This window comes from Cladophialophora yegresii (genome assembly GCF_000585515.1).
Source record: "Cladophialophora yegresii CBS 114405 chromosome Unknown aczIN-supercont1.4, whole genome shotgun sequence".
NCBI classification, from domain to species: Eukaryota; Fungi; Ascomycota; class Eurotiomycetes; order Chaetothyriales; family Herpotrichiellaceae; genus Cladophialophora; species Cladophialophora yegresii.
In genome coordinates this window covers 1,603,499-1,627,612 of record NW_006913048.1, presented here as the reverse complement: position 1 = coordinate 1,627,612, position 24,114 = coordinate 1,603,499, and the positions used below count along the sequence as shown (strand labels likewise).

The 24,114-nt window shown below is 53.8% G+C and overlaps 10 protein-coding genes across 10 annotated transcripts; 6 read left to right on the top strand and 4 right to left on the bottom strand.

Moving 5' to 3' along the window:
* Positions 1-909: 909 nt before the first annotated feature.
* A1O7_05917 (fatty acid synthase subunit alpha) lies at positions 910-6,510 on the top strand (the record flags this gene model as incomplete). The annotated part of the gene is made up of 1 exon (XM_007759924.1): positions 910-6,510. One exon carries the CDS (start codon positions 910-912, stop codon positions 6,508-6,510), a length of 5,601 nt encoding a protein of 1,866 aa, XP_007758114.1.
* An 850-nt stretch (positions 6,511-7,360) lies between these two features.
* On the top strand, positions 7,361-9,271 carry A1O7_05916 (uncharacterized protein; the record flags this gene model as incomplete). The annotated part of the gene is made up of 1 exon (XM_007759923.1): positions 7,361-9,271. The coding sequence occupies one exon, from the start codon at positions 7,361-7,363 to the stop codon at positions 9,269-9,271; it is 1,911 nt and encodes a 636-aa protein (XP_007758113.1).
* Positions 9,272-9,781: 510 nt separating this feature from the next.
* Positions 9,782-10,189, bottom strand: A1O7_05915 (uncharacterized protein; the record flags this gene model as incomplete). The annotated part of the gene is made up of 1 exon (XM_007759922.1): positions 9,782-10,189. The coding sequence occupies one exon, from the start codon at positions 10,187-10,189 to the stop codon at positions 9,782-9,784; it is 408 nt and encodes a 135-aa protein (XP_007758112.1).
* Positions 10,190-10,246: 57 nt separating this feature from the next.
* On the bottom strand, positions 10,247-10,783 carry A1O7_05914 (uncharacterized protein; the record flags this gene model as incomplete). Its single annotated transcript, XM_007759921.1, has 1 exon — positions 10,247-10,783. The coding sequence occupies one exon, from the start codon at positions 10,781-10,783 to the stop codon at positions 10,247-10,249; it is 537 nt and encodes a 178-aa protein (XP_007758111.1).
* A 1,846-nt stretch (positions 10,784-12,629) lies between these two features.
* Positions 12,630-14,948, top strand: A1O7_05913 (uncharacterized protein; the record flags this gene model as incomplete). Its single annotated transcript, XM_007759920.1, has 2 exons — positions 12,630-13,359; positions 13,420-14,948. 2 exons carry the CDS (start codon positions 12,630-12,632, stop codon positions 14,946-14,948), a joined length of 2,259 nt encoding a protein of 752 aa, XP_007758110.1.
* Positions 14,949-15,626: 678 nt separating this feature from the next.
* Positions 15,627-17,207, top strand: A1O7_05912 (uncharacterized protein; the record flags this gene model as incomplete). The annotated part of the gene is made up of 1 exon (XM_007759919.1): positions 15,627-17,207. The coding sequence occupies one exon, from the start codon at positions 15,627-15,629 to the stop codon at positions 17,205-17,207; it is 1,581 nt and encodes a 526-aa protein (XP_007758109.1).
* Positions 17,208-18,319: 1,112 nt separating this feature from the next.
* On the bottom strand, positions 18,320-19,480 carry A1O7_05911 (uncharacterized protein; the record flags this gene model as incomplete). Its single annotated transcript, XM_007759918.1, has 1 exon — positions 18,320-19,480. One exon carries the CDS (start codon positions 19,478-19,480, stop codon positions 18,320-18,322), a length of 1,161 nt encoding a protein of 386 aa, XP_007758108.1.
* Positions 19,481-19,994: 514 nt separating this feature from the next.
* On the top strand, positions 19,995-20,276 carry A1O7_05910 (uncharacterized protein; the record flags this gene model as incomplete). The annotated part of the gene is made up of 1 exon (XM_007759917.1): positions 19,995-20,276. The coding sequence occupies one exon, from the start codon at positions 19,995-19,997 to the stop codon at positions 20,274-20,276; it is 282 nt and encodes a 93-aa protein (XP_007758107.1).
* Positions 20,277-22,301: 2,025 nt separating this feature from the next.
* A1O7_05909 (hydrolase-HD superfamily protein) lies at positions 22,302-23,201 on the top strand (the record flags this gene model as incomplete). Its single annotated transcript, XM_007759916.1, has 2 exons — positions 22,302-22,320; positions 22,369-23,201. The coding sequence occupies 2 exons, from the start codon at positions 22,302-22,304 to the stop codon at positions 23,199-23,201; spliced, it is 852 nt and encodes a 283-aa protein (XP_007758106.1).
* A 179-nt stretch (positions 23,202-23,380) lies between these two features.
* A1O7_05908 (uncharacterized protein) lies at positions 23,381-23,968 on the bottom strand (the record flags this gene model as incomplete). Its single annotated transcript, XM_007759915.1, has 1 exon — positions 23,381-23,968. The coding sequence occupies one exon, from the start codon at positions 23,966-23,968 to the stop codon at positions 23,381-23,383; it is 588 nt and encodes a 195-aa protein (XP_007758105.1).
* Positions 23,969-24,114: the final 146 nt, after the last annotated feature.

Below are 24,114 nucleotides of genomic sequence, written 5' to 3'. Positions count from 1 at the left end.
GCGCGGCCGGCGTCATCGTTCCTCCCTCAACCCTCTGACGAAAGACAGCTTGGCCCCTAGCATGGCAGACGTGATAGTAATCACACAGCACACCTGTTGAGTTCACAGTCCGGAGTAGGCAGCACTCAATAGCAGCTTCTAGACTACTAGTTTCGCGTTCTTCGTAACCCGCATCCGCGTCGATACAATACGAGGTACGGAGCACGAGCTGAAGAACACCGTGTTCGACTCTGGGGGTGGTTCGGGCGCATCTCCAACTTTTTGGCCGGCTGCAAGCTACAGCTTTGCCTCCCACTGCACCGAGTACGAGGGCAGCTAGAAATTTTGTTAAATCGTGGGGGAAGTCGCGCGGCGGCTGGCCCATCGGGATATCCACAGCACGGTGGGTCCGTCTCCCAACCAACCCAGTTCGAGCTGACCAGGCCGCTTCCTGCATTGGGCCAACAGCCAACAGAGTCCAGGGTTTTTGAGCTTCACGGCTGGTAACAGGGCCGTCATTTTTTCATCATGTTTTTGCCTGCAAGCCAAAGATCGTCTGGAGCTATCCCAACCAAATCCATCCGAATAGTGGCCATAACACGCTTCTCCCCGCTTGTCCTCTTCCGGCTTGGTACAGATCCAACCCTCTCGTCCGAGCCTTCGCCCATATTGTCGCCGATTACTTTTTGCCCTGATCGTTCAAGGTTGGAAGGTTGAATTACACTTGATCGCTTTCTTTCCCGCGTCCTCCTTTCACTTACACCTACCAACCACTCCGGACAAACATAGCACAGTTCTTTCCCTCGTCGACCTGTGCTCACAACACACCAATTGCCCCTGCTCTGATTCATTTCATCCAGCAACGGGCAAAGGTCTGAACCTTTCGACACCGACCTTCATCGTCCTCTTCCCATTCCGCATCCCGTCACAATGCGTCCCGAAGTCGAGCAAGAGCTCGCCCACACGCTCCTTGTGGAGCTGCTGGCATATCAGTTTGCATCGCCCGTGAGGTGGATTGAGACCCAGGATGTCGTCCTCGAGAAGAACAGAACCGAGCGGATTGTTGAAATCGGGCCGGCGGATACTCTCGGCGGCATGGCCAAGAGGACACTGGCCTCCAAATACGAAACCTACGATGCGGCCACATCACTGTCACGCCAAGTCCTGGCCTACAACAAGGACCTGAAAGAGATATACTACGATGTTGACCCTGTGGAGGAGGAGGCGGCGGCCCCAGCAGCAGCCTCCTCGTCCGAACCAACACCCGCTCCCGCTGCGGCTCCCGCAGCAGCGGCAACCCAAGCAGCGCCTCCTCCTCCCGTGGCTAGCTCTGGTCCCGCAGCTGCTGTTGCCGATGCTCCAGTGGCAGCTGTGGACATTCTGCGAGCTCTGGTTGCTCAGAAGCTGAAGAAACCACTTGCCGACATCCCCCTCAGCAAGGCCATCAAAGACCTGGTGGGTGGAAAGTCGACGCTGCAAAACGAAATCCTGGGAGATTTAGGTAAAGAATTTGGATCTACACCTGAAAAGCCGGAAGATACACCTCTGGACGAGTTGGGAGCTGCTATGCAATCTACCTTCAATGGTCAACTGGGCAAACAGTCACAATCTTTGATTGCTCGCATGGTGGCTTCCAAAATGCCCGGTGGCTTCAATATCACAGCCGTCAGAAAGCATCTTGAAACCAGCTTCGGTCTTGGATCTGGCAGACAGGACGGTGTTCTTTTGCTTGCCCTTACGATGGAACCAGCGTCGCGATTGGGCTCGGAAAACGACGCCAAAACCTATCTTGGTGACGTTGCCCAGAAATATGCTTCTGCTGCAGGAATTAGCCTTTCCTCGGCCTCGGCCGGCGGCGCCGGTGCTGGTGCGGGTGGTGGTGGCATGATGATGGATCCTGCCGCCATTGATGCTCTCACCAAGGATCAGCGGGCGCTGTTCAAGCAGCAACTCGAGTTGCTAGCTCGTTATCTTAAGATGGATCTGCGAGCTGGCGACAAGGCCTTTGTCGGCTCTCAGGACGCCAACAAAGCCCTACAAGCACAGCTCGACCTGTGGAATACTGAACATGGTGAATTCTACGCCCAGGGTATTGAGCCGTCTTTCAGCCCCTTGAAAGCACGTGTGTACGACTCCTCCTGGAACTGGGCTCGACAAGACGCTCTTAGCATGTACTACGACATCATTTTCGGTCGTCTCCAGGCCGTCGACCGAGAAATCGTCAGCCAGTGTATCCGCATCATGAACAGATCGAATCCCACCCTCATTCAATACATGCAGTACCACATCGACAACTGTCCCACCGAGCGAGGTGAAACCTACAAGCTGGCTAAGGAGCTGGGCGAGCAGCTGATCGAGAACTGCAAGGATGTCCTAAACGAAGCACCAGTCTACAAAGATGTTATGATCCCTACTGGTCCACAAACCACCATTGACGCGCGAGGTAATCTCGACTACAAAGAGGTTCCCCGGCAAAGTGCCCGCAAGCTCGAACACTACGTACGTGAGATGGCTGAGGGCGGCAAGATTTCGGAGTACAGCAACCGCACCAAGGTCCAAAACGACCTGCGCAACGTGTACAAGTTGATCCGAAAGCAGCATAAACTCTCCAAGGCGTCCCAGCTGCAATTTAACTCTCTGTACAAGGACGTGGTTCGCGCACTAGCAATGAACGAGTCTCAGATCATGCCTCAGGAAAACGGAGACGTCAAGAAACCTGGCCGCAATGGTTTGACTCGAGCCACCATGAACGGAAACGTCAAGCAGGGTAAAACTGAGACAATCCCATTCCTTCACCTGAAGAAGAAGGAGGAACACGGCTGGGATTACAGTAAGAAGTTGACCGGTGTCTACCTTGAAGGGCTCGAGAATGCTGCAAAATCCGGTCTCAGCTTTCAAGGGAAGATGGCACTGATGACTGGTGCTGGTGCCGGGTCTATCGGTGCTGAGGTCTTGCAAGGCCTGATCAGCGGTGGAGCCAAGGTTGTTGTCACCACAAGCCGCTACTCTCGCGAAGTCACCGAGTACTACCAATCCATGTATGCTCGATTCGGTGGCCGTGGCTCTCAGCTTGTGGTTGTGCCGTTCAATCAAGGTAGCAAGCAAGATGTGGAAGCCCTCATCGACTACATCTACGACACCAAGAAGGGGTTGGGCTGGGATCTCGACTTTATTGTTCCGTTCGCTGCCATTCCTGAGAACGGCCGTGAGATTGACAGCATCGACTCCAAGTCCGAGCTTGCTCACCGCATCATGTTGACCAACCTCATCCGACTGCTTGGCTGCGTCAAGTCGAAGAAATTCGAGAGTGGGTTCAATACTCGACCTGCCCAAGTCATGCTCCCTCTTTCGCCCAACCACGGGACCTTCGGTAACGATGGTCTCTACTCCGAGTCCAAACTCGCTCTGGAGACCTTGTTCAACCGTTGGTCTTCTGAGAGCTGGGGCGACTACCTCACCATCTGCGGTGCTGTCATTGGCTGGACTCGTGGCACCGGTCTAATGAGCGGCAACAACATCGTTGCGGACGGCGTTGAGAAATATGGTGTCCGGACCTTCTCGCAGCAAGAAATGGCTTTCAACTTGCTTGGTCTGATGTCTCCTGCCATCGTCGATCTCTGCCAGGAAGAACCTGTCTTTGCCGACTTGAATGGTGGACTTCAGTTCCTTCCCGATCTCAAGGATCTCATGACCAAGCTTCGAGCTGAGATCATGGAAACCAGCGCCATTCGCCAGGCCGTCACCAGGGAGACGTCTCTTGAGAACAAGATCGTGAACGGCGAAGATAGCGAGGCTCTATACAAGAAGGTCACCATCGAGCCCAGAGCAAACCTCAAATTCGACTTCCCTGAACTGCCTGACTGGAAGAACGAAATTGAGCCACACAATGCCAAGCTGAAGGGCATGGTGGACCTTGACAAGGTTGTTGTTGTCACGGGATTCTCTGAAATCGGCCCATGGGGCAACTCTCGTACCCGCTGGGAAATGGAAGCCTACGGCGAGTTTTCATTGGAAGGCTGCGTGGAAATGGCCTGGATGACAGGGCTCATCAAGAATCACAACGGACCGCTGAAGGGCAAATCCTACTCTGGCTGGGTTGATGCCAAGACGGGCGAGCCAGTCGACGACAAAGACGTCAAAGCTAAGTATGAGAAGCAGATCCTGGAGCACTCTGGTATTCGCCTTATTGAGCCTGAGCTCTTCAATGGCTACGACCCCAACAAGAAGCAGCTGCTCCAGGAGATTCAGATTGAGGAAGATCTTGACCCATTCGAGGCCTCTAAGGAGACTGCCGAAGAATTCAAGCGGCAGCACGGCGAAAAGGTCGAGGTCTTCGAGCTTGAATCTGGAGAGTACAGCGTCCGTCTGAAGAAGAACGCGACCCTCCTCATTCCGAAGGCTCTCAGATTTGATCGCTTGGTCGCTGGACAGATCCCTACCGGCTGGAACGCGAAGACCTATGGAATCCCGGACGACATCATCTCCCAAGTCGACCAGGTCACTCTGTTCGTCCTCGTCTGTACCGCAGAAGCACTCCTCTCTGCTGGTGTTACCGACCCGTACGAGTTCTACAAGTACGTCCACCTGTCAGAGGTGGGCAACTGCGTGGGTTCTGGCATTGGTGGTACTACCGCACTTCGTGGCATGTACAAGGACAGATTCATGGACAAGCCCGTCCAAAAGGACATCCTCCAGGAGTCTTTCATCAACACCATGGCTGCTTGGGTGAACATGTTGCTCTTGTCATCCACCGGTCCGATCAAGACCCCAGTCGGTGCTTGCGCGACGGCTGTCGAGTCCATTGACATTGGCTACGAAACTATCATCGAAGGCAAGGCTCGCGTCTGCTTCGTTGGTGGTTTTGATGACTTCCAAGAAGAGGGCTCTTACGAATTCGCCAACATGAAGGCCACCAGCAACGCCGAAGACGAGTTTGCCCACGGCCGCACACCGAGAGAGATGTCCCGCCCTACTACCACGACCCGAAACGGTTTCATGGAATCCCAAGGTTGCGGTATGCAAATTATTATGACAGCTCGTCTCGCGTTGGACATGGGTACCCCCATCTACGGTATCCTTGGCCTCGTGTCGACAGCAACCGACAAGATTGGGCGATCCGTGCCAGCTCCTGGTCAAGGCGTGTTGACCACGGCCCGTGAGAACCCAGGCAGGTTCCCGTCGCCTCTACTCGATATCAACTACCGCAGGAGACAGCTCGATCTTCGACGACGTGCCATCAAGAACTGGCAAGAGTCAGAGCTTTTGTACCTTCATGAAGAAGTCGCAGCGATGAAGGCGCAAGCCGGCTTTGGCTTCAATGAGACCGAATATATGGAAGAGCGTGCAGCTCATATTGAAAAGGAGGCCATCAGACAGGAGAAGGAGGCCCAATTCAGCTTGGGCAACAACTTCTGGAAGCAAGATTCTTCCATTGCTCCTCTCCGTGGTGCTCTGGCGACCTGGGGTCTCACTATCGATGATCTTGATGTCGCTTCCTTCCATGGTACCTCCACGGTTGCTAACGACAAGAACGAATCCGAGGTCATTTGCAAGCAAATGGCTCACCTCGGCCGCAAGAAGGGCAATGCTCTACTCGGTATCTTCCAGAAGTATCTGACCGGTCATCCCAAGGGTGCTGCAGGTGCTTGGATGTTCAATGGCTGCCTGCAAGTTCTCAACAGCGGTCTGGTACCTGGCAACCGCAACGCCGACAATGTCGATCAGGTGATGGAGAAATTCGACTACATCGTCTATCCAAGCCGCTCACTCCAGACCGACGGCATCAAGGCATTTTCAGTCACGTCTTTTGGTTTCGGCCAGAAAGGTGCTCAAGCCATTGGTATCCATCCTAGGTATCTCTATGCTGCATTGGATGAGGCCGAGTTCCAGCGCTACAAGATGAAGGTCGAAGCCAGACAGAAGAAGGCGTACAGGTTCTTCCACAACGGCATGATCAACAACACCATCTTTGTCGCCAAGACCAAGGCGCCTTATCCAGATGAGATCATGCAGAAGGTCTTCCTCAATCCCGATCAGCGTGTCTCCGCCGACAAGAAATCTGGCGAACTCGTGTACACTCCTGTGTCGCCCAGTAAATCAGTGAGGCAAACTGCGTCGGAAACCAAGGCTATGCTGGAATCTTTGACAAAGGCCAGCGCTGCCGAGGGCTCCAAGGTCGGCGTTGACGTCGAGGACATTCGTGCCATCAACATTGAGAACGAGACCTTCGTCAGCAGAAACTTTACCGAGCAGGAGCGAGCCTACTGCAACAAGGCCGCATCTCCTCAAGCGTCCTATGCCGGACGGTGGAGCGCGAAGGAAGCGGTGTTCAAGTCGCTGGGAGTTTGCGGCAAAGGCGCAGGCGCTCCTTTGCACGACATTGAGATACTCGCCAACGAGAACGGTGCCCCCAAGGTTGAGCTCCATGGAGCTGCTCTCGAGGCTGCCAAGCAAGCTGGCGTCAAGAATGTGAATGTCAGCATCAGCCACAGCGAAAGCCAGGCTATCGCTGTAGCTGTTTCCGCATTCTGAAGGATTCTCAGATTCGGTGGGAGTTATTGTACAAAGTCCGGGGATGGGGTTTTCAATTGCAGGACCTGTGCGTTGAGATGGAAGCGTTTTCTTTTCATGTTGGTCATGATGGGCGTTGTTCATTAGCGAGATGAGATGGTATGGTTTCGGGCGGACGTACATTCTACATTCGTGTAAACAAGAGCCACGATCGCTCCCCATGGAATGATAATAGATTTTAACCTTGAGACTTACGCCGATCGTGCCATCTCTGCATCCGGAATGTTCACAACGTCCACCATTTGTGGCCGGTACCGAGTCTGTACGACTAACGCTGGGCGAATGCCACGGCTGAAGATTTGCCACCGGCCTTTTCCTGATGTAGTTTTCCACTGTACCACTGCCAGCCAGACTGTCTGTCCCTTTCTTCACGTATTCTAAGTCTCCTCTTCGGGTAGCACACCATATGAAGGACGCCTGGAGCTCATATATCCATATAGCCCCTGCCGTCCGGCTTCGCGTGTTCTAGGATTCAGAGGCTTGACTACACCAGCGCAATGGCCAAAATGGAGTCGCTTTCCCACTCGGCCCTTCTAGCAAGACAAATTTGGCCGAGAGAAGAGCCGTGTCGATGCGTGCTCAGCTGGGAGCCATTATAACTGCTCAATCTCTCACAACTTCCTTACGATGTCGTGACGGACCAGGTGAGTTGTTATCATTGTTAGGTCTCTATGAGTATCCGAAGAGTCGAAAGCAACTCGTGATTTCACCATCTTGTTCTCTATTTCCGGACGTCACGGACCAACAACTCGTGGCATCTTGGTGATTTGCTCACCGTTATTCGCCTGCGGCATCCAAGTCGGCCCCGGCAATGGTGAACAGGCTCTCTGTCGAGCAGCAAGCGCGAGCCGCCAAAGCATACATTCTACAGGAACTCCGGGAGACTGAAGATGGCCGCTCTGTACTTAAGGACAAGGACTTCTTTGAGAGGCTGGATATGAACTTTATCACCATCTTTGGTATCTTCGCCGAACTCTATGGCTATCGGCACGACTGCTTAGATCAACTCGTGGATCTGATCACAATGTGCGGAAAGAGCTGGCAGACGAGGTCGCCGGAACTACGGAAAATTGACAAGCAGCGAGAACTGGATCCCGAATGGTATCTGTCGAATCAGATGGTGGGAGGGGTCTGCTACGTCGACCGGTATGCAGGCAATCTGGCCGGGATCAAGGCGCGGATTCCGTATTTCAAGGAGTTGGGGTTGACTTATCTGCATTTGATGCCTCTCTTCCTCGCACCTCAGCCCCTCAACGATGGTGGATACGCCGTGTCAAGCTATCGAGACGTCCAGCCTGAACTTGGCACCATCGACGAACTCAGAGATTTGGCCACTGCGTTGAGAGAAGCCGGTATCAGCCTGGTGCTGGATCTGGTGTTCAACCATACCTCGAATGAGCACCAGTGGGCGAAGAAAGCAGCCGAGGGCGACCCAGAGCATTCTGCTATGTACTGGATATTCCCCGACCGCGCCGTCCCATCAGCGTTTGAGTGCTCGACTCGCGAGATCTTTCCCGATGATCATCCTGGGTCCTTCATCCAGCTACCAGACGGACGCTTTGTATGGTCCACCTTCTATCACTTCCAGTGGGATCTGAACTATTCCAATCCCGCAGTATTCCGAGCGATGGCGGCCGAGATGCTCTATTTGGCCAATATTGGAGTCGACTTCTTCCGCATGGACGCTGTAGCCTTCATGTGGAAACAGATGAACACCGACTGCGAGAACCTCCCGGAAGTGCACAAGCTGCTCCGGGCCTTCAACGCGCTCTGTCGCATCGCCGCCCCGTCCGTGCTTTTCAAGTCCGAAGCAATCGTCCACCCCGATTTTGTGGTCCAATACGTTGACAAGTACGAATGCCAACTCTCCTACAACCCTCTTCAGATGGCCTTGACGTGGGAAGCACTGGCCACAAGGGATGTCTCCATGCTCTCTCAAGCAATTGAACGGAGGCATAACATCGCCCGCGGCTGTGCATGGGTCAACTACGTCCGCTCCCACGACGATATAGGCTGGACCTTCTCCGACGAAGACGCCCGAGAACTAGGCAAAGAAGGCGCCAACCACAGGAAATTCCTGAACGCTTTCTTCGTCAACCGCCACCCTGGCAGTTTCGCCCGCGGCGTGCCCTTCCAAGATAACCCGCGGACAGGCGATTGCAGGATATCAGGCACGACGGCATCCTTGGCCGGGCTGGAGTCGATGCAGGACCATGCAATCGAACGCATCCTCATGGCATACTCTATCGCCATGTCCACGGGCGGCATCCCCCTGATCTACCTGGGCGACGAAGTCGGCCAGCTCAACGACTACAGCTACCTCAACGACCCGGCCAAGATGGACGACTCCCGCTGGGTCAACCGTCCTTTCTACCCGGAAAGCCGGTACGCCGAGCGACACGACCCCTCCACCATCCCTGGGAAGATCTATGCGGGCATCAGGCATCTCATTCGACTGCGCAGGGCGACCGAGGAACTCGGCGGCGGGAGGGCGGTCGGCTTCTACACGGGCAATCCCACGATCTTGGGGTACCAGAGACCCGGGCAGAGTTCGAGCGTGCTTTGCTTGTGCAACTTCTCGGATGAGAGTCAGTGGATCGGGCGCGATAGGTTTCTGAGCATGCCGGTCGAGGCGATCGATCTGGTCAGTGGGTATGTGATTAATTTGAGGGAGGCGGGCATTCACATGAAGCCGCATCAGTATGTGTGGTTGAGGTTTTGATCCGCAGCCCGAGTATGAATAGAAGGCGGTCTACTTTTCGGTCATTTGCTCTAGTGTACCGTGGCCACGTTGCCATGGAGGTCGAGCCGGAGTTATCTTCGTCTGTACAGAGCAGCTCGTGTTTTTACATACGTATTCATAGTGTTAATGGTCGACGCTGCGATCAGGTCTGGAATTGCCTTGGGACGCCACTGCCAAAGTTCATTCGCCCCGCCATGCCAAGGGAGCCACTAATTTCGAGGTACAACAGTTTTCACTTCGTCTTCACCAGCATCTCGATCCCGGTCACTTATGGATTTAGGGAGCCACGAGGTCTCTGCCTATGCGCTTACTGAAGACGTTCTCGCATGGTAACACTTCCTCTACCAGCGGACCTTTCTAAGGCGGACTGCTGCTGTTGGACGCCACAACCAATCTGCACCCACAAAGATCATCTTGGAAACATGTCGTTGATCGGCGTCGTTCAGCATCCAGCTTGCGCTATAGGAGTACGTAGTCAGCGAACAGCCACTACCCTGTTGTCTTCGGTCGCAAACTCATCTCCATCTTCCAGTCGACGAGGACGTTGTGAAGGGCTTGCTGACCCTGAGCTTCTTCTCCAGTTCCCTCCGTTGCCTCAGCCAGAGCACGGCCAATGTCATCTCCAAACCCGCTGAATCCAGCATCGGCGTCCTCCTCATCCCCTTCAATGCCAATCTCTCTAACCTCGTTCGTTTCAGCGTCAACATCCGGTCTTGCTCCTTCCTCTTCATCCCCTAGAGCAGAATTCTTTCCGTCCTCTGCCCTCAGACGCTTGTTTGGTCTTTTTGTGTTCTTCTGGTTCTTCGTGCAAAGGCTCTCAGTGTGCTTCGGCAACCATTCCTCCGTGGAGGGCGTTGGTCGATATACAGTGGCAAGCATGCAGTCCACGGCATCCATCTCTGAAATTTGCGCCAGGGGGATATTGTTGAAAGAATGGACCCCCTTCAAGCTAAGCTATGGCCTGGAAATCAGTCGGTATGGTGTCCTTAAGCTCGCCACCGCCACGCCGCCGTTTCCTGCTTCCTTGGCTGCAGTATACCATCTTGCATGCTCTTCGGCAATGTCTTCGTTCACATCCACCAGCATATGCACCTCAATTCTCAAACTTTGGAGGTCTGTCCTCGGACTTTTGAGCACATTGCGTTCATACCAATTCGCATAAAATGCGTTGTCCGTGGTGTCGATTGTGGTAAATCGTCTCCGTTTCATGTTCCTTTGGCCGGTTTCCTGAAGAAGAAGCACGACTTTCGCGACCGGCTTCCCGAAGAGTGTCTTTTCCGCTGTCACCGGGACTTGACTGTGGATTGTTTGTAGGAATTGCCGGATCGTTGTGGCTTGATATGTCGAGATAGCGCATAGCTGGGTCGAAGCGCGGTGCTCAACAACGATGCGTACGTGGAGGACCTTCTGCAATGGCAATTGCTCATCGTCTTCTTTCTCCTCTGTGAGTATGTCGGTGCCCGTTGGCAACCGTCTCTTACGCTTTCCCATATTGGTAACTGAACGCAATATGCAGGCACGGTGACAAGGGAGACGAAAAAAACCACGGATGCGGACACCGAGGATGGTAGTCATAACACAAGTTTCAGCAGAAACAATACAGAAACAGTGAATGTGGGCTTGGCGCCTCCGACTCAGTATTCACTGTCGTGGATTGCACGCGCGAGGCTCAAGGCTGTGAATGATATGGCAGCAACAAGGCTGAGGTACGCGTTCCGCAGTGAAGCAGCCTAGCACACCCCGCGACTGACTGAAAAAAATAGGCATATCACATTAACAAATATAAATCTGTTCGCAAATCAACCCAAGTACATATCTGGTCTACCATCTCTCGAAACATGACCTTCAAGGAGTGAGTTCAGGTTGGGGTTCTGCCCGGTGACTGTTGACAACGGGGGTACAGTGTCTACTGTATCTCGCGGATCTGGCACTGTGATAGGGGAATCGCTGATTAGTATGTTCGAGGGTAAAGAAGTGCGAGTGTTCGAACCCAGGTAAATATCTGATTTGTGCCTTTTTTTTGCCATTTTTTGGGCGAGTTTTTTTTTCCCGAGTGAAGACCAGTTGCACGGGGATGTAAGACATGGCACAACACCACACCCCGAGTTTCCTTTTTATTTCTTCCGTCAATCTCACCAAGACTTGCTTGTACTAACAGCGACGCGACAGGCGAACCCGCGATACTACACCGTGCGCTCGAATTCTCCTGGTCTATTTTCCAACCTGCACAGACCAGATAAACCGCACCACGCCACCAGCTGGCCATTTTCTACACGCAGACAATCGAGACCACACGATTGTACATTGTGCCACCAGAATCCCGAGGTTGAAGAATGCTTCTTTCTTTACCCGGACGACGACTCCGACGCGTCGAAGGAGAGCGTACTTTATGAAGTCCGCACTTTCTATCGCTGACCAGCATCGAGCAGCACAAAAACACAAAGCAGGTCAAGCTCGCACCACATGTGGCTCCAGATGTAGTGCAGCGCGTCCAATTCGAGGGTCTCATGCGTGTCGACACTGCCGGGGCCGTCCTATTCGATTCGATCCAATCGAAATAAACCGATGGCGAGGCGCGGAACATACACTCTATGGGGAGATCGAGTAAGAGTCAACTTCAGGCTCTCGATTCCAGATCGTTGCAGATTTCAGGGTCGGCAACGAGAATGCTTAGTGACCTGCGCCTGTCACTACGTACGTGGGTCGCTACTACGTAATCTCCAGATTCGCTCCGTCGTCGGCTTCATCCAGACCATCAGGTCCGGTCGCCAGCCGCAAGGCGCTGAGGTTCGGAGCGGGCCGTCGGCAATCTGGCGACCCATGGAGAATACTAACACGTAGACTTTTACCCCGGAATGGCTTAGCAATCTGACGTATTTGGGCGCTAACCTTTCCCGCAGCCTGCGACAGTAGGCGCGCCCCCGACTACGTAGGCCCACCAATCTCAGCTGGATATGCGAGGCCACAAAGTCGGCAGGTGGGACGAAGGAAGATATCTCTTCCACCTCACAACCCACTCTCCTGTCGTCCACATTCCGATCTCGGGTCCGACGAAGGCATTTCTCGATTCCTATGTACCAAATAAGAAGCAAATAATGGGCCGGAACTTCTCAGTACCTCATTCCAGGAACAAGACAGCATTCGCTTCCGCTTCTAGTTGAGGCTCGGCAAGGCTCCTACATGATTTCTAGCCTGGTAACCAGGTCTCATCCACGCCTCAAAGACAGGCATTTCGTGGACGTTGATCTTCGCGTTTCTTCTTTCATCAAACAGAAGTCGAAGCTTTTGTTCAACGCTTGCTCCTGATACTGGTGTTTCATTTTGTCGACAGGTGACGATGCGCTTGCTGAGCACGCGGACGGAGAAGATCAAGGAGTTCTATGGTGATGTACCAGACTACGCCATTCTCTCCCACACGTGGGAGAAGGAAGAGGTCCTTTTTCAAGATCTCTTTACTGGAAACCATCGTTGGAAGAGGGGGTGGGATAAAGTACGGAATTGCTGCAAGGTGGCCGCTCGAGATGGCTGGGATTGGATATGGATCGATACCTGTTGTATCGACAAGAGTAGCAGTGTCGAGTTGTCGGAAGCCATCAATTCCATGTTCAGATGGTACGCGGAGGCGTGCGTGTGTTATGCGTATTTAAGTGGCCCGTCGTCTCAGAGGTTTGCATATCGCAAATGGTGGACACGAGGCTGGACACTTCAAGAATTACTCGCGCCAAAACATGTCGTCTTCCTGGACGAAGCGTGGAATGTCTTGGGTACTCGAACCTCCCTCGGCGATGAAATTGCCAGAGCTTGTGGAATCACAGGCGACGACATCCACGACTTCAAAATGAACCGCGCCAGCATTGCAAGGAGGATGCATTGGGCGTCCGAACGAGAGACCACAAGGCTTGAGGACGAGGCGTACTGTCTCTTAGGCATCTTTGGTGTCCATATGCCGTTGCTGTATGGTGAAGGAAAGGCGGCGTTTCGGAGACTGCAATCCGAGATCATGAAGGTGTCAGATGACGAATCAATATTTGCCTGGACGCATCTCGAAGACGGCAAGGACTGTGAAAGTAAGTGATCTCTTCCCCCCGTGCTCGTCTGCGTTGTGGGCTGAATGTCATTATGTCCAGGCTTGCTTGCGCCCGAAGTCAGATGCTTTTCCAAGTCACAATATTATCGTCCCAGGCCAAACCACGCACTCAGGCCGGTGTTTGAAGTAACTAAGAGGGGTGTCTCCATGCTTGTGACGTTGTACGAAGTGTTGCAGCGCCGACCCTGTCGAGGGAAACGTCCTCCTCCGAACCGTAAACTGTACCTGGCGCCGCTGAACTGCATCGAGGAGAACAGGAAATCACTCTTGGCCCTCGTGTTGAGAGAGGTAGGGCCGAACCTGTTCGTCCGCGATAAATACGAGCCTGTGCGCGTGATAGGTAACCTCGAAAGATACACTAAAGGCTGGGACAAGGTGGAAAAGGTCGTGGCATTGATCGATAGGAGAGTTGAAATTGCATCAAGGGAGTCTCATGGGTGTATACGACTCAAAATCACTTCGTCCTATTTCATCGAGCTCGCCTCCATGGCGGCGTCCTGGAACACCGCGGTTCAAGGAGGCATACGGTCTTATGCTTTGGACTATGGAGCCTCCTGGGAATATGGTGCCGAACGCTCGTCGGCAAATCATGGCTGGATCTACTGCGGGTGTGGTAAGAAATGCGCATGTGCACAGCATCCCCAGCAATTTTTAATCACCTGCCGATACCGTCGTGCATTTTGGGCGTATCCCCAACGATTCACCATTCTGGCTGATCGAAATTGGCGCGATGGAATCCCCGAAATCTCGCTGAGTTTGCTTGGAGGCCATCAGACTGCAGCATATGAAAGCGGAAGCCATCCCGGTCTGAAGAGTCCCTCCAGAACCTTCTTCAAATTCTACTTAGGACACGGTGTTCGGGCCGTGGCTCAATGGAGGCCTGTTCCCAAGGACGACTTCTTCCCGTCGCCGGTCCCCTATATGAATCTGCACATCGCCGAAGATAACCACAGATGGACATCATCCCCGTACGGTCTTTTCCTCTGGGTTCGAAGGTCCATGACCATGCTTCGGCGGCAGGAATCAGTGACTTTCAAGGACATCCTCACGCCTGTGAATATCAAGGAGCTCTTCCAACGTGAACACTTCCATCGGGAACTGGTCTTCTTTGGGTTATGTGTCATGGCAGGGATTGGTGTCCCGGGTCTCATACTTTTTGCTATCTACCCTCCGCTGTGGAGCCTCTGGGTATCAGATGCCGTTCTGATATGGCGCAACGGCGTAGATTTGTCTCGGTCCCGTCGCTGGAGCATCGGAACTTGCTGGTGGCCTCCCATTACGGCTGCGTGCCTTCTGGTCTGGCTGAGGCAGCACATGCAAATGCTACGGTACTTCCCATACCTGAAGAAATGGCTGTTTGTTTTTCTGGTGCTGAGATATAGTGCGAACCTCGCTGAGCTGTTGCAGCTGGGCATTGCGAAGCTCAACGATGCAGGCGCCTGGGCAAGGCTTCGTGAATCCATACCGCCGATTGCGATTGTCGTACAGTTAGTAGCTTTTGCTTTGTCGTTTTGGCATGCGCAGTATATCACAGCGAATGCGGTCCGTTGGGAAAGAGGAGATCAGTAGAGCGCACAACCAGAGTCCTGCGACTGCCACACTGGAGTGGAGGGTCTTAGATGACCGCTTTTCACAAGGAGTCCTTGTTTTGTCCTTTGGAATCATTGCACGTACAGCGGGCTGAAATGCTGTCCACTGGAGTGACCAAGGGAACAACTGTGCTCCTGATCCGTCGATAAAATCATCACAGCTCATATGAACCCATCAAGATCGCCAATGAATGTACCCGAAAGCGCTTGACATGGATGCTTTCTTGTGTTCCGTAAGAATACTTTTTCTGAGCAAAGCTATGTAAGTGGGTACGAGTGGTGTGCACGCTTCGACTTTGACGCCTTGGTGCTGGTTGCTGCATCAACTGCAAAAGTCAACAATGACGCCATGCCCAACTTCTCATTTGTCCCTTACCCATCGCTCACTTCGTGTTCAGAAGCTGGCGCCTGGACCCTGGACCCTGCCAACTCAGAGTGGGTGCGAACACCTCACTGCCCTCTAACCACCGCGCGATGCTGACCACGTCACGGAAGCTGCAACACCTTCGCGCCATGAGTGCCAGACCAAATTCACAGATAACACTGCATGCCTCTTCGCTATAACCAAGCCGGCCGGCAGCTTTACAGAGAACGCTGCATGCCTCTTCGCTATACCCAAGCCGTCCTCCTCAGCTGACCGAGCATCTTGTCCGATGACATGACCGTGGTCATGGAGCCCAACCCCATGCCAGGCACATTCCTGCCTGACAACGACTTTTCTTTCCGCTGCGCGAAATTCAAAGCATCTCCGTTCCTGCCTCCAGATCGCGATAGTCCTCTGAACACTTCCTCCCCTTCCTCACAACAGTCTCAGCAACTTCGTCGTCAGTCGGAGACAAAACCATCTCATTTCTCGGATGACCAGCGGTACAGTCGCAAGCGACCGCGGCTCAATACAGGATCCATTCTTCGAGATGCTTCTCACAACCGCTCTAGATCGGCGCACACCGGGGTCCTGAGTCCCTCACCGCTAGTCAACACGAACTACCGCATCGCAGGCGGCCTCGACACACCTACTGCTTCCAGAACGCAGCATGAGGAAGATGCCCACGAATATGACTACGAGATAGACTGCCGCCCAAGCAGGTACAGCTCGCGAAACTCACTCCACACCTCAGACTCCTATTTCCCAAAGACACCCGCACCAGATCAGAACCGGAGGAGCAAGCGAAGACTCTCGCCGCCCTCACCGCCAATAAAGGGCTGGGGAAAGACGGTGTGGGCTTTCACCGGTGGGTTCGCCGGCAAATTCATCAATTTCTGCTGGAACACCACTTTCAGCGGGTTCTATGCCGGCGGCGGCGGCGGTTATCAATTCGATACCGGCACGCCTGGACTGGCCGCAAGCACTTGGACCGAAGTCGGCACGAAGGATGATTTTTCTGATTATGGCAACGGCGCGTCTTCGAGAAGAATGGATCAGGAGATAACACCGCTGCCAGGGGGTTTTCCGGACGAGGGACCGGAGTTTATCGAGGACTACATGTCCAAGTTAAATGTCGATGAAGAGCAGAACAATGACTTGACACCCTGTAGGCGCCGGCAGGAGGAAGCCCCGCCGATCTCACGCTACAACAGCTGGGTGGTGGTCGAGGACAGCCACGGCAGTTCAAGATCGAGGGAATCGAGCCCAGTCCGGAAAAAGTCCAGAGCCAGCACGGCAAATCTCTACAATGCACGACCATCGCATGAGCCGCGGCAGCCGAGTCACACTCTATCATCCCGTCCGTGTCTCACTCCCAGGTCGTCAACAGCGAGATCATCGGCATCCTACGCCTCACCGCGCTCGTCAAGCAGCTCGATTCCCACAACGAAGCACCAACTCCACCGTTCAATACCCTCATTACCTACAACCAACTCCCAAGAAAATACCGGGAAGCGTCAACCAACTCGTCCTGGTAGCAGTCACGCAAATCGTGCCTCACTTGCCTCTCCACGCCGGCAATCCTCGGTGTCTGTGTCTCAAACAAGTCCCTCGCTGAAGCAGTCACCCGAGGTCCGGAAGTTCGAGCAAAAGATGCGCAAAAAGGAGGCCAAGCAGGACCAAACCATGAACCGCTTCAACGATCGTCTGCAGGCGATGATCAGGGAGGGCCAGGCCGCCCTAGGAAGTCGAATTGAGGTTGAGATGGGAGACGAGGATGTCGACCTGGATGAGGGATACGACGAGTATAGAGACGTCAAGGGGGCTATCGCTGCATGGGGAGCTGAAGATGCCAGGCACTGGCCGCGGGCTTAGGAGGTCCGTGAGTCTGCACAGTCTGGCACCGGAGCTAGAGATGAGTTCGAGGAGCGCAGTGAGGATGAGTGGTCCAGCGTGTCGGTGGATGAGGGGTGCTAAATCCACGATCCACGACTCGAGTAGAGAGAAGCGCGAAAGCCAGAAGCCCGGTGCCGCGCCAAGCAAGGGGAAACCAGACCCCGAAGTGTGGGCATGCATGACCAAGCGCATGGAAGGTCGGAGAACGAGTAAGTGCTCGCCTCTCGCCCATTTCTTTCTCCCATCGCTCTTTTTCAATCTGGACATTGTTCTTGGGTTCATTATGGGAATTTTCTGGATGATACCCGCGGATCACGACGATTCTTTTAATGAATGAAATTGCTTCAAACCAAGTCTCTCTATGAATGTCTTTGCTCTCAAATGCCATTCTCAAGTTTCTTCCCGGAGGATTCAATAGACCAGAAGTTCTGCATCACTCCAAGCCATTGGTTAGCCGTCGCTCTAGTAGCCAGTCCTCTCGAGATTCTTAAATAGACCAGAACTTCTGCGCCGGTCGTAGACAGTCATTCGTTGTCACTCTAGGAAATCAAAACGACGGCGGGTTTCACGGCACTTTCAAGGTCGCTCGCACTGAACAAGTGGAACACCATTCTAGGGTGTAAAGCCGGCAGTGTCAGAGCATAGGCAGGCTCAGCAAGAGCTACAGAGCCGTTGGGTGGTAAGAGGCGGCGGTGTCAAGGCCAAAGCCAGACTCAGCAACAGCTATCTATCTAAGTATCTAGACATGTTTCGATTGATTGGGCGGGAGGATACATCGAAATGGTGACTTCCCAAAATCCAGACATGAGTGTCGACTCAAGTCCAGAAGTGTGATTCGTGCGCGGATCGTACCTTGACAGCCAGCTGTGACATGAGGGGTACGCTGACACAGCGACACCTCGACGTGCGGCTTGTCTTGCGGGACATGAGCGTTTAGAGTCCATGGCTGAGCGTGGGTGCCCTGCCCCGAGACCAGTATCGTGATGGATCCGGTGTGTCGGACCTGAACAGCCAGCCGTGACGTAAGGGAGTCGGCGAAACCGCGATACGTCGAGGCATGACTTTGTCTTGGGGGACGTGAGCGTTTGGAGTCAAGGGCTGAGCGTGAGGTCCTGGTGTTTATGAAATCTCAGCTTCGGCGTACTAGAGACGGGCTGTCTTGTTGGGGATGTGCCGTGGTGAAGCTCAACCACACCGAAGTCGGGTAATTCTGGTGCCACATCTTCTAGGTGGCTTTCGGATTCCGTTGACGGGAGGAGAGACCCCTGCAATCGCGTCAGGTGCGCGAGCCGATCCTCGTTTTGAGACATCAAAAGTTGGAGCTCGCGCATTGGTTCGTCAACATCCTCTTCTGGACCCGTTATGGCGCCGTCCGAAGACGAGTTGTCCTTTGGCATTACAGCCCTCAGGTCGAGGTCGGGGCCAGGGTCATCGAATGGCCATTCAGGTAATCTCTTCTGCATCGAGGCCGCGGAAACCTGTCCTGCAGTGCCTTCGAAGACATACCTCGCCCAGCGCCTGTCAGTTGCAAACGCCAGATCGACTTGTTGTCGGAGCAGTTCGTATTCTCTCGCCGGTAGGACTTCAACGCTGTCGCTCTCAGCCGGCAGATCTTGTAACTCGGGGAGAATCTCCTGCTGCAGTTGCGCCAACCGCTCCGAAAATGCCGTCGCCTTGTCCCTTAGATCCTGCCGTGCCTTGAGCGACCGCTGCAGAGACGCCCGATGTGCCATGATCAACGGCACGAGAGTCCCGACATCCTGCTCACTGACATTGACATGTCTTTCTCGCGTTATCCTTTCCTGGTCCCTGGGAAACCGAGTTTTCTTGAGCACGACCATCGCGAACCTGGCGAGCACCTCCTCGAATTTCTCGCCTTTGCATTCATCGAGCATCGTCTTTCGCAGGACAACTTCCCTCGGCAGGACTGCCGTCGACTTCAGCTCCCCCAGCCATTTATACAGCGCCGCGCGGAGGTTCTTGCTCTGTAACGACGTGGTGGACGGGAAGTGTGGAGACAGCCGCGACTGTGTGTCTGGAAGGGAGTAGAGGCGGAAGAGGTGATAGAGGCCCCATTCTGTGGATTTGACGCGTGTTTGCTGGGTGTGCACGGGTTTGGAGGTGAAGAGGGACTCGGTGATGCCGGGCCAGTCGGGGAGGAGGTCGAGGTCGAGAAGGTGTAACGCGTGGATGAAGATGGAGATGTTGCTTCGTGGGATCCATTGGGGATGAGTTGCTGGTGGTCGCTCCATGTTTGCATGTTAAGTAAGGGAAGCGCGTCAATTGTGAGGTCCCTCGGACCCCGTGTCGAGATGCGGGGCCTGCGGGGAATTTTGGCGGGGCCGGTTCCTGTCGATCATGGAGCTACATACTGTAAGCAATCGCCCCGTTCCCGCTGTTGCGCAGAGCCTGGTTCGAGGCTCCTTTCTCTCAGAGCAGCACATGCAGTCGATTGGGTCGGGCAACTGCAACTCGATGATGTGCATTGTCACACGATTCTCACCGGAAGGTCTCATATACTTGTAAGCCTCAGATCGTGCCTCAATCGAAAGTGATCGATACAATCAGTGGAAAGAACGCGCTGGTCAGATCATAGAGGGGTCAGAGCGAAACCTGAGCCGAGATGCCAGAACGCTAATAAAGCATATGAAAATGAGGCTGCCTCCTTAATGCGAGTATGGTACGGAGTACTAGTTCGGATATCAGTCAAGCCGCTATAAATCAACCTTTTCCGCATTGCTTGCAACTACGCTCCTATCGACACTAATGGCAGCTCACTTTGGAGCCGACTACGAACGCCATCCTATGGTCGCGCCTGTCTGGCAGAAGCGGGAAACCATCAAACGGCAGCTCGACCACCTTGACTCGGCCGTGGGCGCCATCTTGAAGCATTTGAACATCACGCAGCCTGGTGCAGGAACGAATGGAGATCCGAACGACTCTACCTCGGCGGAAACCGAGCGGCTTCCTGTCATCGAAGCTCAGATGAGCAGTACAAATACAATTCTCTCGATTTCGGAGCGGCCGAGATTCGTCTTCTTGCGCTGAAAACGCGACTGAGGAAACAAATGCATTACTGGATCACTGCTTCATCTCAGTTCGTAGGGCCAGCACTGTCCGGCATAAAAACGCTACGAGGCTCTTTCTTATACCTGGGGCGAACCGAAAATAGATCAGCGCATCATGATTTACGGTCATCCGTTCTTCACGCAAAATCTCGAAAGTGCCCTGCGGCAGATTAGGATGACAAAGCCAAGCTGCTGCTGGAGCGGGAAGGAGGGCTAAAGCTGGAATATATGGGACTGGACTTGAAGTTGGCAAAGTTGGCTGTGGTTGTGCCTAGAAAGGTAGACACTGGTGTTGCTTCCTGGCGACGCCCATCTTGGCGATGAGGTCGCGGTATTCCGAGGCGCCACCTTCCCGTACCTGTTGAGAAAGGGGCCCAACGACTATAGCGTGATGGAGCATCATTGCACAGCGTGGGTGGGGAGGCTTTCTTGTCTGAAAAAGGCGTAAATCAGGCTATGAGAAGCTTAGCCTCCAGCGCGACGTCAATGACCGTGATAAGTATTGTCTCATAGTGGACGGAACCAAACCCACGCGGATTTCAACCGATATCTGACGCTCAGGTGGAACATAGTTCCATCTCGAAAGAAGTGGCCGGACCGTGGCAGCACATATTGCGCGTGGCAATGTAACTTGAGTGCATATATCGGACTGGGAGTCACTGTGAAACCGCAGAGTAGAGTATTGTGGTCCGCTCACCCATTCAGGTCCTTGTTTTGATACATCAGGATCATGGAGCGCCCTCACCAATATTCCTGCCATAACTTCCACACCGCCCAGTAGCCGACAATAGTAGGAATACCGTGGGTGGTGAATGAAGGCCACCAACCTCTGCCCGAAGTGCCCGCAAGCAGAAAGTCACCAATGCCGTTGAGACAAATACATGCCATCAGAATGGTCACCGCGCGCCATTCATTGTACGCCTCCAGGGTCAGCAGAGCGACCCCTAGGCACAAATCTCGAGTTGCGAACAGGTAAAGAAATGGATGCATGGGCTTATCAGTGGGCTGAGGAAACAGCTGCGGACTCCGTTAGACGGTGTGGAACGCGACGTGAGTCACGGCCCGCTAGCGAGAAGAGGAAAACCTACCACTGCGGCTGATATATTATGGGGACTGGCCAGAGAACCGACGAAAACCCCAATAAGCATTGCGGGTAGGACGTAGGCAACAAGGTATTGCAACGGTGGGATGGAGGAACTCGCTTCCATGATGAATTGCGATGTTGCTGTAACGCGTTGTGCTTGTCCTGGGGAAGGTACTGTATGAGATTGTGGGGAGGAGTCGCGAAGTCGCGTTTTATGCACTTTTTCCAGGCATCAACACTACAATTACACTGACTTGGCGCCTCAACTTCGTCGAAATAGGCTTCTGCCAAGAGGCTTCACTCAGCCTGGCTGCCCAGCGTTTGCCCGCAGAGGGTTCGGATCCTGAAGCGGAGGTTAAGAACAGGGCAGATCTATCTCTACAGATTGAGCTCGGTTTTTGCAACTACTTCTTTCCTCATCGACATGTATCGCTGCGTTGCCCTTTGGTAGTTATGTCGCGCTTAAGATTGTCAACGGTGAATCATCCTACTCCTGATCAGCAAGCAATGTATGCGGGCAGACAACAGTCGACGTGCAGAGCCGGTCCACAGATACAGTGATGACTCTACTCCGTGGTCTCGCCTGGAAGCATCGTCCGTTGTGACGGTGCCTGGGAATGACGTCTTCCCCAGCGGCGGGCGTCGGGCCGAACGCTGCGTTGCGGGCCACTGCAGGTAAACAACGAAAACAAAAGTCAGTGAGTCGCCTTTCTGATTCTCACTTGGTGTTTGATCATCAACAATTTTCAGCCTTTCTTCTCCGTCCTGCATGTTTGCCTGTATAGAAGCGCTTCAGGGGGACGGCAGTATATTTCTGGGTGGTCCTTTACAGTCACTGTGATTTCTGTTTCCTCAAATCGTCCCACTTCGCAATCCCATCCTGCAACACCCCAGTGAACATCACATACACGTCAGAACACAATGGCCGATAGACCTGAGAGTAAGTTGGCCCTTTGCCCAACCCTGGATTTACGCTGATCGCGCTCAGTCCCACCTACTCAACCTCTATACACGCTCCGGTCGTCTCACACATCGTCTCTCCCTAAACCAAACCCTTGGTCCGTCCGGGGAGTCTTGAAGGACCTGCCCAACCCGCCAACCGAGAACTCATCCTCGCCTGTACCCTTCTTCCACTATCTCGAACGTCTGAAACTGGAAAAGCGCGAAGGATGGCGAAGGTTTGGCATCGACAAGGGCGAGTCAATAGCAGATCATATGTATCGAATGTCGCTGATCACCATGCTCGCACCGCCTGAGCTGAGTTCGCGACTAGATATTCCGCGCTGTACGAGGATGGCATTGGTTCATGACATGGCCGAGGGGCTCGTTGGAGATCTGACGCCGGTGGATGGTGTGCCGAAGGTGGAGAAGAGCCGACGCGAAGCTGAGACGATGGATTGGGTGGCTCAGTCACTACTGGGGAAAGTACATGGGGGCCTCCCAGGGAAAGACATCCGTGCAGCATGGCAAGAATATGAAGACAGTGAGACAGTGGAGTCAAAGTTCGTCCACGACGTCGACAAGATAGAACTGATCTTGCAGATGGTGGAGTATGAGCGGGCAAACGAGTGCACCATTGATCTTAGTGAGTTCAGCTGGGTAGCGAAAAAGATCGCCTTGGAGGAGATGAAGACTTGGGCGCAAGACATCCTCAACGAAAGGACGGAACTGTGGAAGAGCAAGGACTTGGCACCGAGAGAGCCGACGCGGGCAGCAACTATCAAGGAACAACAGGATGAGTACTACGGCAACAATAGCAGGACCGCTCAGCCTTTGGGTAATGGGGTCACGGACACTCAAATGAACGGGCACGCACAGTGATGCATTCTGGCCAAGTGTGCAACAAGATGGAAATCAGTCACGCAAGCAAGATACCCAGATAACGATAGATGGAGTTTTGCGTTCTCCACGTGGTGTTTTCTACACGTGGTTCTAGATCTGCTCACGCAGACTTCATGTCTTCAACTCCGGAGATCAGAACAAGCACGGGACAGAGACGGTCATGCCTCACCCTCTCCCTCTACCCTATCCTTTTCGATCTCACTCCTCAACCATTCCGCTTCCCTCTTCATCTCCTCCTCACTCCTTGCTTTCCTATCGCTATCCGGCCCGCCCGCAAAATCCCTCGTCCCATCCTTCAGCCTCTGATCCCGCATCCTCTGCATCTCAAGGAACGCCTTGCCAATATCTCCTTCCTCTCCATCCATGGCATCGTAGATCCGATCCCCGCCGCCTCGGTCGTCGTAATCCCCGTTCTGCCGCGGGATCACATGGACGTGAACATGCGGAACGGACTGCCCGGCATCCACTCCGTCTTGGACGGCGAAGTTGAATGATGTCGCGCGGTATACGCGCTGAAGCGTCCGCGACACGTGCCTTACGGTGTTGAACAAGTCTGCCGTTTCCGTGGCGCTGAGTTGCGAGAGCCGAGGCACGCTCCGGACTGGACAGACCAGGATGTGTCCCGGCAGTAGTGGTTTGAGGTTCACCAAGCCGAATGAGAGGCGTGACGGTGAGAGATGGAAGACTTGTGATGTGACGCTGAAGGGGCCGAACTTGAGGTTTGGCGGTAATTGCAAGGGAGGCATTTGTGAGTCGGGAGGTGTAGTACGAGTAAGATCTTGGTCGACGACAACGTGGTGGTGCATGGCGGGTCTTGTGATGGCGGAAACACAAAATCTCCCGAGGCTCGCCTGGCATGAAGAGGAAACGCCCGTGGAACCAGGAGGTGTTG